At 44.9% G+C, this 14,585-nt stretch overlaps 1 protein-coding gene across 2 annotated transcripts in view; it reads right to left on the reverse strand.

Moving 5' to 3' along the window:
* Positions 1-711: 711 nt before the first annotated feature.
* Positions 712-14,585, reverse strand: part of TDP2 (tyrosyl-DNA phosphodiesterase 2) — a 56,341-nt gene continuing 42,467 nt past the window's right edge. The window contains exons 6-7 of one of the 2 annotated variants that reach the window (XM_073631160.1): positions 7,538-7,708; positions 712-1,043 (exon numbers count right to left, since the gene is read on the reverse strand). In XM_073631160.1, coding sequence (XP_073487261.1) covers positions 762-1,043; positions 7,538-7,708 — 453 coding nt within the window. In that variant the 3' untranslated portion in view covers positions 712-761. The remainder of the gene's footprint in view (positions 1,044-7,537; positions 7,709-14,585) is intronic. The other variant, XM_073631161.1, reaches the window with a different exon arrangement.

Raw genomic sequence — 14,585 nt, forward strand, 5'->3', positions numbered from 1 at the left:
CTGATCACGATGTAAACAGAAGCCAGTTATCAGTTTTCCTTTTTCTCACGCTGACACTGAGGAAGGAAAAGACCCGATAACCGACTTCTGTAAGAGGGACAAGTACACTGATAATCAGTGCAATCCCAATAGTGCCCACCAGTGCTGCTTCAGTGCCCACTATGAGTGGCCATCAGTACCACCTATCAGTTCAGCCTCATTAAATGGCACCCCATCAATGAAGGACAAAAATTACCTGTTTGCAAAATTTTATAAGCAGCTATGAAAGGTTCCCCCCCCCCCCCCCCAAGTTTTCGGTATTTTTTCATTTATTTAGCAAAAAATAAAAAAAGCAAGTGGTGATTAAATACCTCCAAAAAAAAAAAAAAAAAAAAAAAAAAAATGTTGTTTGGGTACAGCGTTGCATGACATGAATTTTGATAGAACACCCCCCCCTCCTTGCTTGAAGGTTAGTAAACCATTTATAAATAATTCATCTAGGCTGCCATCTTGCAGAAACACTGAATGGGCTTATAGTATAATTTGGGAACACCAAATCTGCCTACTAGGTACACTCCTTGCTATATGAATCTGTTTTTGTATTCTTCATGATGCATCTGATGCCTTGCATCACCTATAGGTGGTAAAACCTTCTAAATAGTGTTGGTAGCGTATATACATGTACCTGCTTTTTGAGCGGTTACTTGAAAATTCAATAAAAATTCTAAATGCTTTCATGTTCTAAAAAAACATTTAATTTGCAAATTATAAAATATTTCAGCTCATAAAATCACATCAAAATCACACAATAATCCCCAGTGATCACTAGGAAATCTACCACAATCCAGTTTTTCAGTGCCAATCAATTCCAAAGAGTGAGGAATTACTTGGATGCCATCTACAGCAGAGCGGTACAGTATTCGGTCAAAGCGCATCCTGCAGGTGTATGAAGCCTTTATGTTGTTGTTCATTTTTGTGTCCCATGTATAACGGCAATGTTCAGGCTTCCCCAGAAATTCCCAGATGTCCAAGATGGGACTGGGCAGGCCACCTATTTTTCCAACCTGTCAATGGAACAATCAAAAATACAAAATGGTGAAAGAATATGATCAGTCTGTCAGTGTAAAGTGTCTTAATGAGAAACACCATTTTCTATTACACTTTGGAGTGCACCCTGGTTAGAAACCAGTGTCATGTTTTTATTGCTGTATCCTCATTGAGATCTCTTCTCCTTTCCTGTCCCAGTTCAGGATTGAGGTACAGGAACTAAAAAGGAGAAAACTCCTAAACATTCAGACCAACATCTGAAACCGGATCTAAAAACCAATCCCACCTTCTATCCAGCATCTTGTCTGGAGTTCTTATTTGATACAATATATTGTCCAAAGTATTGGACGCCTGCCTTTACACGCACATGAACTTTAATGGCATCCCAGTCTTAGTCGATAGGGTTCAATATTGAGTTTGCCCACCCTTTGGAGCTATAATGGCTTCAACTCTTCTGGGAAGGCTGTCCACAAGTTTAGGAGTGTCTATGGTGATAGCGGTTATAGCTGCAAAGGGTGGGCCAACTCAATATTGAATCCTACGGACTGAGATGCCACTAAAGTTAATGTGTGTGTGTAAAGGCAGGCGCCCCTATACTTTTGGCAATATAGTGGAGTTTAAGCGATAGCCATTAATTATAAAACATTTGTAAAGGTAACAAGGTACAAGACTCCTACTGCTATAATATTATGCATAAGCTAAAAATGTAACTGTCTAAATATCTGTACATGAATATGTATTTAAAAGGGGTTTTCGCTTTATGACAAAACAGACACTTACACAGAATTTTTCCTTCCCATATGCAAACAACTGTGGGTTTAAAAACCTACTCTTATGCAGATATGGTGGTCCAAGACCATAAACTGAAATATAAGGGAAATGGCAAAGTGCATAAGCGAACAGGTTATGAGCAATACCAAAATTTTGCCACTGAAAGATGGTTCCCTTTAGGTACAGAGTAGGAAGCCGTTTAAAAAGAGATCCTCTCAAGCCATATATAGGAGCCACCACAACCTTTTTGACGTTGCAAGTTGCATAATGAACATCCATATGCTTTTTACTACCTTTAGAGTATCTGCTCTAGAACAAGCATGTGTGTGTATCAACAGTCAGAATGCCTGACACACACGCTTGTTCCAGGTTACCAATTCAGCAAGCATTAAAGATGAATAGAACAGCCCAGAGTTTGCACCTTTAACAGCAACTTGGCGATGACACCTTCCATACTTCTATCCCGACAGATTCCTTTAAGTTATTAAGTCACAATGCTTGTAAGCTTGTTCAGGTAACACCTTGAAGAGCTTATATATAGATCAGGGTTTTCATGCATACTTATGCTACATAACTAAACTTGACTTTATACTAGCAGACTTCATAAATCCTAGGAGTGAATTTCACAGCACTGACTGGCTAAACAGTGGTGCTAAGATTACAGATATTCTGTATCTTTTCAGTTGACCTTGAAGCTGAACACCTGATATGAAAAACCAGAGTTAGACTTACTGGTATCTATGTTTCTAGGAGTTGCCCAGGACAGCACTAGAGAGATAGGCTCCACCTCCGGAGGCAGGAAACACAAGAAATTCAAATCCATAAAGGTTGGCTTCCGTCCCTTTTCCCCGGTCTTTATCCAAGAATTTCTCCGGAGCGGCTTATGAAACAAAAATAACTTGTCCAAATTTATAACAGCATATAAGGAGGGAATCCCTGCTGTCCTGGATGACTCCTAGAAACCAAGTTACCGGTAAGTCCAACTCTGGTTTTCTCTAGTCATCTGTCCAGGACAGCACTAGAGAGGATCAAGGTGAACTTACCAGATTGGGTGGGTTGGGGGGACTACCGCTTGGAGGACTTTTCTCCCAAACGCTTGGTCTTGCGCTGAGATAAAGTCCAATCTATAATGCTTCATGAAAGTCGAGTAGCTTGACCATGTTGCTGCTCAACAAATTTGCTCTGGTGTCACGCTCGCTTCGCCCAAGAAGTTGATAACGTCCGTGTGGAGTGAGCCATGGGGGAAAAAGGACATTCCTTCTTTAAAATCTTGTAAGCTTGGAACCCCTTTTTTTTCCCCGAATGCAAAAATAAATACATTTTCTGCTTTCCGAAATTTCCAGATACCGTAAGACACAGACTCACGTCCCAGTTGGTGGAATTCTGTTTCTTTTGGATTGGTTGGGGACCCACAGGAAATAGTTTTGCTCTTTCTGAGTCCTGTGGAATTTTGACACCACTTTAGGCAAAAACCCAGGGTCTGTATGCAATAACAGTCCGTCTTCAAAAATTTGCAGGAAAGGCTCCCTAATGGAAAGTGCCTGCAGCTCGCTAATGTGTCTGGCTGTGGGTATGGATAAGGTCCCGTTTTGGCAGAATTTTGCACGGAATGGGTGTAATCCTGGCTAACCCCTTAAAGAACCTACTAACTAGCGGGTCTAACGCCAGGGGTTGCTCCAAAAAAAACAGACAAGGCCGATACCTGCACTTTTAATGTACTAATAGCCAGTCCTTGGTCTGCACCATCTTCTAAAAACTCCAAGACGGCTGGAAAACTTGCGGACACCTTCTTGGTATCCAACCATGAACAGAAAACTTTCCAAAATTTAACATAAATTGCTTGGGTTACCTTCTTTCTATTGGAAATAATTGTGTTTACCACCCTGTCCGAGAGCCCTTTAGACTTCAGGAGGCTTTCCTCAGAAACAAAGCTGACAATTTTAGGGTCTGTATTTTTGGTAATAGAACTGGGCCCTGAGACAGCAGATCCTTCCTCTCGGGCAGCATGAGGGGAGGCTCCTCTGCCAGGTGTAACAGCGTGGAAAACCAAGGCCTCGTCGGCCAATACGGGACCACTAGATCATTGTGGTGCACTCTTGAACTTCCTCAGGACCATGGGAAGAAGTTTGAAGGGAGGGAAGGCGTAGCATAGGCAAAACGCCCACTTCTGGGCCAAGGCATCTATCCCCTTGGCCCCCACTCTTTACAGCGTGAAGTTCACTGGAACCTTGGCATTTGATTTGTTGGTAAACAAATCCACCTCTGGCAGGCCCCATTTCTCTACCATTAGCTGGAAGATTTTCTTGTTTAGTGACCATTCTGACTCGTACACTTGTTGTCGGCTCAGAAAGTCCGTCAGATGATTGTCCACTCCCTTTAGATGGACTGCGGATATTGACTTCAGGTTCCTCTCGGCCCAAGAAAAGATGATGCTCGCTAGTCTGATTAAGGACAGACACCCTGTTCCCCCTTGTTAGTTTAAATAAGAGACTGCTACCACTGCCCAAGAGGACTTGTACGTGGTGACTTTTCAGCTCTCTGGCGAAAGCCCTTAGCACTTCCCAAATTGCTTGCAACTCCCTCCAGTTGGCTGATTTCTGGGACGGTTTTCTTCCAGCACCATTGGGCTACTCTTGACACCCCAGTGGGCACACCAGCCCCAGGTACTGGCATCCGTGGTGATGCGGACGGCCACCAGAAGAGACCATAATAGACCCTGCACAAAGTTCTTTGTCCCTCCACCAGAGACCTCTTGGTCTTTGGAGATAGGCGGAAGGTTGTGTCCAACAATTCCTGTGCTCCGTCCCAGCTGTTCAGGATATTGGCCTGGAGGCACCTGAAATGGGCGATTGCCCATGGTACTACAGGGATTGTTGCTGCCAGGAGACACAGACCGACATGGCTGAACTGATGGAAACTGACAGATTGTTCTGAAAAAAGGCTGCCGTCGCCTTTACCTTCACTACTTTCTCCTCTGAGATAGATCTTTTGCATCACTGAGTTCACCAAGAACCCCAAGTACCGTAAGGCCTGTGTCGGGGTTAGGTTCCACTTCACCCTGTTTATCAAATAACCCAGCTTTTCCAGAAAGGAAATGGCCTCCTGCAGCTCTCCTTGTAATTTGAGCGTGGAGGGTGCAAAAAATAAAAAGGTAGTCTAAGTATGGGATGGCCGATATTCCTTTCAGTCTCAGGGGGGCCAGTGCCTCCGCCAGGATTTTCCTAAAAATTCTGGGGGGGGGCGACTGGATGATGACAGGCCAAATGGCAGGGCCCGGAATTGAAAAAGGTCTGACCTCCTTCCCCCACTTGATTGCCACCCTCAAAAAATTGAGATTCTTCATGGATCGGGACGTGTAAATATGCATCCCTCAGATCGAGGGAGGCTATGAAGCAATCCGGGGGAAGAATTAACCGTAAAGATTATTTACATCCGACGGTTTCCTTACTAGGAAAACGTGAGAGTAGAAACCATGGTTTATTTCTCGTGGTGGCACTGGAATAAGAACGCCACTTTGGGCACTTTGTTCCAAATACAGGCGGAATTCCTCACTGAAGGGGAATCTCCTCTTCAGGCTTTTAGGAAAAATTATTTTTCTGTGGTTCCACCCACTCCTTTTTGATAGCGTCCGCCAGTGCACTGGGTACCGGAAATAACCTGTTTTGGTCTTCTTTCAGGGTCTGATAAATCTGGTCATGTAGGGACAAGGAGGCCTGCTCTTTGATATCTAGCGTCTCGTAGATTACCCCCAATAAGGCATCCACCTCCTTGAGCGAGAGCCTGTATCGGGTTGAACTTGTCCCTTGGCCCGGAATATCTTTGGATGATGCTGTCTCACTTAGCTCATCCAAAGGATCTGATTCCTTCCCCACACCACTTCCTGATTCCCGGAACTGGAAGTGATGTGCCAGAAGTCCCCGCTCTCCTCCAGAGTTCCACAGACCAGAACGCGAGGCCTATGCCCGCCCCCGCTGGACTCGCGCCGGGATACCATAGCATCCGGGCAGCAGACCTCCCTGAGCCCTGTGCGGGGGAATTCAAGCCCTCCCCGGGCTATCCTGGAGGATGCTGGAATCAACTCTCCACAGCCTGACCGGGAGACTCAGATGCCTGCCATCCCGTTCAGGTACTTGTAGACCTCCTTCCCCCTCTCCCTTAGGCAGCCCTACCTAGGGTCAGGGGAAGGAGAGCTCCCTTCCAGTCGCTTCCTTCGGTTGAGGAAACACAAAGACTGGGGAAGAGGGACGGAAGCAGCCCTTTATGGATTTGAATTTTGTGTTTGCTGCCTCCAGAGGTGGAGCCTATCTCCCTAGTGCTGTCCTGTACAGACGACTAGAGAAAAAATGTCTTTTAAGTGCAACATATTGTAAACGCCTGAACTTGTAATCCTTGGTACAGCAGCACTCAAGAGTGGGAAAGGGAGGGTCAATACTCAAGTCATATCATTCAACCTGTATTCTTATATGCAGATGAACATGCCAAAATGCATTCCTGCACAAGCAACGCGACTGACATCACACTGGAGAGCGGGGTCTTGTCAGGCAGAGCTTGGCGTCAGACTCGTGGCTTTCCTTCCCTTCTTCATACACTGGAGCAGTTCAGCATCCCCCGTCAGCCCTGGCCAGGGCTTGGAGACTGCTAGAGAACACCTGCTGTTCTGTACACCGCTTGTACGTCCCATATGTTGTTTATAGCAATACTTACTACACTATTGGCCCTCTTGTACTTTTTTTTCTGCTTTTGATCTTGTAATGTACATAGAGCCCTTTTTTGGGTATCAGGTTACTTAACCAACAGCATTGTCACAAATGTTACATCTACCTCAGTGCAGGTGGTCAGACACTATAGCTAGCTACTGTGTGCTTCACCTATAGCAGCCCCCTTTCCCTTAAGGCAAGCAGGCCAACCAGTACTTAGTTGCCCCCAGGACTTTTACACAATGCTATAGTGCCTGGCCACCACACCAGGGCAGACACGAACAGAGCAAGCAGACTACTTGTAGTTTAGCAGACAGAGCGTGGTTCTATGATAGGTAAAAGGCAGGCTGAGTTCAGGGAATAGTCCAATATCCGATCCGGGTCATACACAGGGAAATCCAACAGCAAAGCAGGGCAGACAAACTGGAGGCTTGATCAGGAACAATGCAGGTAACTGTCTATCACAAGCAAGGGAGAGTGTGTTCGGTATGCTTATATTAGGTGACTGACCAGATCAATCACCTTGCAGATGAACACCCAGACAGGGGGAATGCAACAGCCAACACCCGGATGCCGGAATGAGGAGCAGGAACACTAAGCAATCCTGACAAGCATCTGCAGCTCAAGGGCAGAAGACTGGACATACTTCCCACGCTCTGTGCACTTGACTTTTTTGGGCATTGGTAGCACGTCCAGTGTGCTCAACTAGTTAAGCCAACACGGTTTAAAAAAAAAATATAAAAAAAGTCTTTTTAGTTAATTTATTGATTGCATAATCAATAAACCTATTTTGCAAGACAAATCTCACTAAAAAAAATTCTTGAAAAAAAAAAAAAAAAAAAAGAAGAAGTGTTGGTAAAGAATGACGAAGCTAAAACTAATCTATTGGTCAATAGTGAAATGGGAGAACTGCTCTGTTCCAAAGTCAGTGTACAGGCATGAGAGCTGAAGTGTTAAAAACAGTTCATGACATCTTGTAATGTAGAAGGTCAATCAATAAGTCAAAGCAATAAATAGGCAACAGAGTTGTGTATTATACAGACCTCTTTGTCTCTTAAGTTGGTATCGCCACCAAATATCACAGTGGTTGATGGAGGAACCTCCAACATCTTCTGAAGTACAATGCCCAGTTGCTTCATCCGCTCATTTGCATGATCTTTGGTGCTCTCTAAGTGGGAAGTCATGAGGCAGATGTCACTGCCACAGAGTTTCACCTAGAGAGAGCGAGAGATTATAATATAAATATTCACAGCCTTTGTTCAATACTTTGTTAAAGCATCCTTGGCACCAATTACAGCCTCAAGTCTTTTTGAGTATGATGCTACAAGCTTGGCACACCTATTTTTTTTGGGCAGTTTCTTTCATTCTTCTTTGCAGGACCTCTCAAGCTCAATCAGGTTGGATGGGGAGTGACGGTGCACAGCCATTTTCAGATCTCTCCAGAGATGTTCAAACAGGGTCAAGTCTGGGCCACTAAAGGACAATCAGAGTTGTCCTGTAGCCACTCTTATCTTGGCTGTGTGCTTAGGGTCATTGTCCAGTTGTAAGATGATTCGCCCCAGAGCAGATTTTCATCAAGGATGTCACTGTACATTGCTACATTCATCTTTCCCTCGATACTGACTAGCCTCCCAGTTCCTGCCACTGAAAAACATCCTCACAGCATGATGCTGCCACCATGGTTTACTGTAAGGATGGTATTGGCCAGGTGATGAGCAGTGCCTGGTTTCCTCCAGACATGATGCTTGCCATATTCAGGCCAGAGTTCAATCTTTGTTTCATCAGACCAGAGAATTTTGTTTCTCATGGTCTGACAGGCCTTTGGGTGCCTTTTGGCAAACGCCAGGTGGCCTGTCATGTGCCTTACTGCGTGGCTTCCGTCTGGCCACTCTACCATACAGGCCTGACTAGTGGAGTGGAGCAGAGATAATTGTTCTTCTGGAAGGTTCTCTACTCTCCACAGAGAAATGCTGTAGCTCTGTCAGTGACCATCAGGTTCTGGTGACCTCCCCGACTAAGGCCCTTTTCCCCTAATCACTCAGTTTGGCCGGACGGGCCACTCTAGGAAGAGTTCTGGTGGTTCCAAACTTCCTCCATTTATGGATGATGTAGGCCACTGTGCTCATTAGGCCCTTCAAATGCTGCAGAAATTTCTGTACCCTTCCCCAGATCTGTGCCTTGATACAATCCTGTCGGAGATCTAAGGACAATTCCTTGGCTTGGTTTGTGCTCGGACAAGCACTGTTAACTGTGGGATCTTATCTAGACAGGCGTGTATCTTTCCAAATCATGTCCAATCACCTGAATTTACCACAGTTGTAGAAACATCTTTCACATTGTCATTACGGGGTATTGTTTATAGAATTTTGAGCAAAATATTGTTTAAACCATTTTGAAATAAGGCTGTAAAATAACAAAATGTGGAAAAAGTGAAGCGCTGTCAATATTTCCAGATGTACTGTATGTTATGTACGGTAGTTAATGAGATATAGAGAGGATAGGCTGATGCTTGAAATACCAGCCGGTCATCAGAGATTTACAGACACTGGCTAATCATAGCTGAGCATTTTTGGTAATAGGGAACATTCAAAGATCTATTAAAAAAAAAAAAATCCTTACATCCCCATAAGGATAAACAGCCCAAAAAAGAAAATGAAGTACTGCTGCAAAGGCAGCATTAAGGTAGGAGTGCAACAAAAGTTTGTCCCTAAATCTTTCCAGTCTTGTATACAGAAGTGGAGGCACTAAAGGGCAATAATAAAGCTGATTTCCCTCAATTTTGGAGCTATTTCCTCACTTCTGGCTTAGTCTACATGACCGAAAGTGAAGGTAAACCCATCAATGGGAGACAGATGGCAAAAAAGCTGTCTAAACTGCCCCTAAATCCCCCTTTAAGAACCCAGTCACAAGAGAATATTAATATTCCCATTGCACATGTTTCTGGATCAGGCTCAAAAGTAACGGGTGCTGCAGTATCATCTAGCTGGCAACTGGAACAAATAGAGTTTAACATTCATATTTGCCAGCACACCACAGATCACCAATGTTGTCCGAAAAGCATATTGCAGAATAATTACATTAAAAAAAAAAAAAAGTGCAATTTTTCAGAGCCACGCAGGACTAGATAAGATATTACTGCTATATCCACCAATCAAAACACAACAGAAAGGGTGCCCCCCCACCATCTGATGTCATAGGACATCAATCCCGACAGCACAGTATAACCCACATAGTCCGTAAACACACAGCAAGAAAAGTCCCATCCTGGATCTACATTATTCATGCTCGTCTGTAAAAGCGAGGCTAATCCCCTTGTGAAAAACAGCCAGCACAGTGAATACCATCAAAAATAGATCTGATCGGGCATTCTTACCAGATGTGCTTGATCTCAGTATCATATGACCTCAGAGGACAGGGGGGTTCACCCTGTCGAGAGAATAGAGATATTTGTGTCACTATATGCACGTATCACTTGCCTGACCAAGAGGGCCCTGCAAAGCTCCGAACACTGTACTTTTTTGTGATGTGATCATTCAAAAAATAAATATAAAAATAAAAATTGGTCGATCCGTGGTGTAATGGAAAATATGAACGTTAATCTTAACCACTTCAAAACCAGCCTCGTTTTGGATTTTAGGTGTTTAAGAGTTTAAAACAGGTTTTTTTGCTATAAAATTACTTAGAACCCCCAAACATTATATATTGTTTTTTTTCTAACACCCTAGAGAATAAAATAGCGGTCATTGCAATACTTTTTTTGCACCGTATTTGCGCAGCGGTCTTCTAAGCGCACTTTTTTTGGAAAAAATTCACTTTTTTGAAAAAAAAAATAAAACAGTAAAGTTAGCCCAATTTTTTTTTATATTGTGAAATATAATGTTACGCCAAGTAAATTGATACCCATCATGTCATGCTTTAAAATTGCGCCCGCTCATGGAATGGCGTCAAACTTTTACCCTTAAAAATCTCCATAGGCGACGTTTAAAAAATTCTACAGATTGCATGTTTTGCGTTACAGAGGAGGTCTAGGGCTAGAATTATTGCTCTCACTCTACCGGTCACGGTGATACCTCACATGTGTGGTTTGACCACCGTTTTCATATGCGGGCGCTACTCACGTATGCGTTCGCTTCTGCGCGCGAGCTCGTCGGGACAGGGCGCTTTAAAAAATTTTTTTTTTATTATTTACTTTATTTTATCACTGTTTTTAAAAAAAAAAAAAATTTGGATCACTTTTATTCCTATTACAAGGGATGTAAACATCCCTTGTAATAGAAAAAAGCATGACAGGACCTCTTAAATATGAGATCTGAGGTCAAAAAGTCCTCAGATCTCATATTTAGACTAAAATGCAAAAAAAAAAAAAAAAAAAAAAAAAAAAGTCGTTTAAAAAAAATGACACAAAAAAAATTGTGCCTTTAAGAGAAGTGGGCGGAGCCGTCGTAATGACGTCGCTCCGGCCGTCACATGGTATAGAGACGGGTAGGGGCCATCTTGGCCTCACTCGTCTCAGTACCTCAGCAGTGACAGGTCCCGATCTCCTCCGCCGCTACCGACGGCTCCGGTAAGCGGCGGAGGGCGCGGGAGAGCGGCGGGAGGGGGGGTGGCACCTCTCCCGCCGCCGATAACGGTGATCTCGCGGCGAACCCGCCGCAGAAACCACCGTTATCGTGTACAGAATCGCCGGCCCTAAAGATGGATACCTCGGTTGTGGCAGCAGCTGCTGCCGTTACCGAGATATCCATCTTTAAAAAAACAGGACGTCAATATACAGTGGGCGGTCGGGAAGCGGTTTAAAGTGGTTATAGGACTTACATTTTTTTATAAAAATGAATATTCTTGTACTTACCTGCTCTGTGCAATGGTTTTACACCGAGCAGACCCAATCCTCTTGTTCTGGGGTCCCCCGCCGACTCTGCGTGCTCGCTCCAGAGTACCGCTGCTGCGTCCACTGACACAGTGGAACTCTGTCCCGCCCTGGGAGTGGGGGGAGGGGGGCAGCTGCAGCATCAAGGTGAAAAACCTTAAGGCTTTAGAACCACTTTAAAGAGGTAGTAAACTGCATTTAAAATACAAAAACACAACAATTTGTCCCTGGGCAGTTTAATTCATAATGTGCTAGTATGCATCGCGCAATGGCCCACTGAAGGTGGTTCCATCCTCACCCTGGTCTTTTCTGGGTTTGCGGGCTTTGGCGATATGAATGGCCCAGCCAGCGATGACATCACTCATGCATGCGAGAGAGTCGCTGTTTATATGTCACGGCTGTGAAGGAACGGCACAGGCTTGCTGTTCCTTCTAAACGCATGCACCGGCGACTTCACCGGCTGCATCTTCTAAACAGTTGACATTAAGGAGAAATAGGAATGTACTCCCACTTTAAAAATAACCCATCACCTGCACTATGGTATTACACAGGGGCCTTCTCAACCCCTTTTTTTGCTAGTAGAAAAAAATTAAAGTTTCATACCCTACAAATTTCTATTATAAGCCCTGTGTAAAAACACATTTTAGGAATGCAAACGCATGCACCATGTACAAAAAAGAAAAAACTGCACAACAAATATTGGGTATTGCTGTGCATGCCAAAGTAACAGCATTAATTCTAGGGCCATCATTCACACTTAACTAATGGATGACCTGTAAAGGTTTTTAAGGGGGTTTCCAATAGACAAGCTGGCCACCACACCATAGTGTAGACCAAGGGACAAGTCACCAAGTCTATAGACCAATACTGGCAATTATTTTTTTTAGTCCTCTGCTTTTTTGCTGGCTGTCAGGTCCCCCCTAGGCTGAAGGACAATTTAAGAGTTCCTTTGGAGAAGCTAGAGGATAAGACTAGCCACCAACCCCTCTTTATAATTAGTTCTTTTAATTGGACTTAAAATGTAGATTTCCTTTTTTTTGGTCAATAAGTTTTTACTGAAAGATATTAACCAGTTGCCGACCGCCGCACGACTATATACGTCCTCAGAGCGGCACGGGCAGGCAAAAGGGCTTACCTGTACGTCCTTGCCTGCCCACGGGTGGGGGGTCCGATTCAGGTCAGGGTCGATCAAAGGTGAGGGGGAGGCCACTCATTCGTGGCTCCCCCTCGCGATCGCTCCTGGCCAATGACGGGCTTCCTCGGCTTCTGTGAATGTAAACAGAAGCGGAGGAAGTGATGTCACTCTCCTCGAGCTGGTCTTTTCGTTCCGGCGCCGAGGAGAGAAGACATCCAAGTAAGTTTGCACCAACACTACACTAACAGTAGAACACGCAGGCACACTTGTCACCCCCCTGTCACACTGACACAATAGCAGTTTTTTTTTTTTTTGCATTGGTGTCAGTTTGTGACAGTTATAAGTGTTAGGGCAGTTAGGTTAGCCCCCTTTAGGTCTAGGGTACCCCCCTAACCCCCCCTAATAAAGTTTTAACCCCGTGATCACCCCCCGTCGCCAGTGTCACTAAGCGATCGTTTTTCTGATCGCTGTATTAGTGACACAGGTGACGCTAGTTAGGGAGGTAAGTATATAGGTTCAGCGTCAGTGTTTTATAGCGACAGGGACCCCCATATACTACCTACTAAAGATTTTAACCCCTCGATTGCCCCCTAGTTAACCCTTTCACCAGTGATCACCATATAATTGTTATGGGTGACACTGGTTAGTTGGTTTGTTTATTATAGTTTTAGGGCACCCGCCGTTTATTACCTTATAAAGGTTTAACCCCCTAATTGCCCGGCGGTGATATAAGTTAAGTTTTTAGGGTCAGATAAGGTCTGCGTCGCCCCAGGCAGTGTCAGGTTAGCGCCAGTACCGCTAACACCCACGCACGCAGCATACACCTCCCTTAGTGCTATAGTATCTGAACGGATCGATATCTGATCCGTTCAGATCTATACTCCCCAGCAGTTTAGGGTCCCCCAAAAAAACGCAGTGTTAGCGGGATCAGCCCAGATACCTGCTAGCACCTGCGGTTTGCCCCTCGGCCCAGCCCAGCCCACCTAAGTGCAGTATCGATCGATAACTCACTTACAAAACACTAAGCACACATAACTGCAGAGTTCGCAGAGTCAGGCCTGATCCCTGCGATCGCTAACAGTTTTTTGGTAGCGTTTTGATACAGTCGCTGACAGTCAGGAGCTTTTTTGCCTGTGAGTCTCACTAGTGTACCCCTAAATGGTAAATCGAAGGTACACTAGTGAAGAGGCCTACACATTTCTGAGCATAACAGATAGTGAAGAGGAAGTCACTCATCTGTCAAGTTCAGGCTCAGAATACGATCCTGTAGAGGACAGCGGCTCCATGACAGATAGCTCTGACGACGGAGTTGTGGTCCCTGCTAGGGTCAGGCGTACCAGACCCCGAACTTCTTCTGTCCTTGAAGTGCAAGAACCGCAGGTCCCTCGTATGGAGCAGAGAAGTACTAGCGCCACTACTCCTTCTGGTGAACTGGCAAGCACCAGCGGCCTAGTACACCCTGGTCGTACATCCAGCACTGCAGTATCACGTGGTGACGTGGCGAGTCCCATAAGTGCAGTTCAAGCTGGTGAGGTGGCAAGCACTAGTAGTGTCCCGCTGCCACCAAGAAGACGAACACAGGCCCGTCGTGCCCATAGTGCCCTACCTGCTGCATTCGCCAATCCGAATTGGGTACCCACCACTTCTGCAGCACCCGTATTGCCCCCATTCACTGGCCAACCCGGAATTCAGGTGGAAACAGTTGATTTTACGCCACTGGATTTTTATTCACTGTTTTTCACCGAAGATCTCTATAGATCTATTGTGGACCAAAGCAATTTATACGCTGGTCAACACATCGCCACTATTCCCCAGTGCTCCCTTGCCAGAGATTGGAGACCAATTACGGTCTCCGAATTTAAGATCTTTCTGGGCCTTTCCCTCAACATGGGCATAACCAAAAAGAGTGAGTTGCGGTCATATTGGTCCACTGACCCAATTCACCATATGCCCGTGTTCTCTGCTTCCATGGCCAGGGCACGATACGAGCAGATTTCGCGGTTTATGCACTTCAACGACAATGAACTCTTTTGTCCTCGTGGAGACCCTGCATACGATCGGCTCTACAAAATTCGGCCCCTCGTAAACC

This window comes from Aquarana catesbeiana, linkage group LG05 (genome assembly GCF_042186555.1).
Source record: "Aquarana catesbeiana isolate 2022-GZ linkage group LG05, ASM4218655v1, whole genome shotgun sequence".
NCBI lineage: Eukaryota > Metazoa > Chordata > Amphibia > Anura > Ranidae > Aquarana > Aquarana catesbeiana.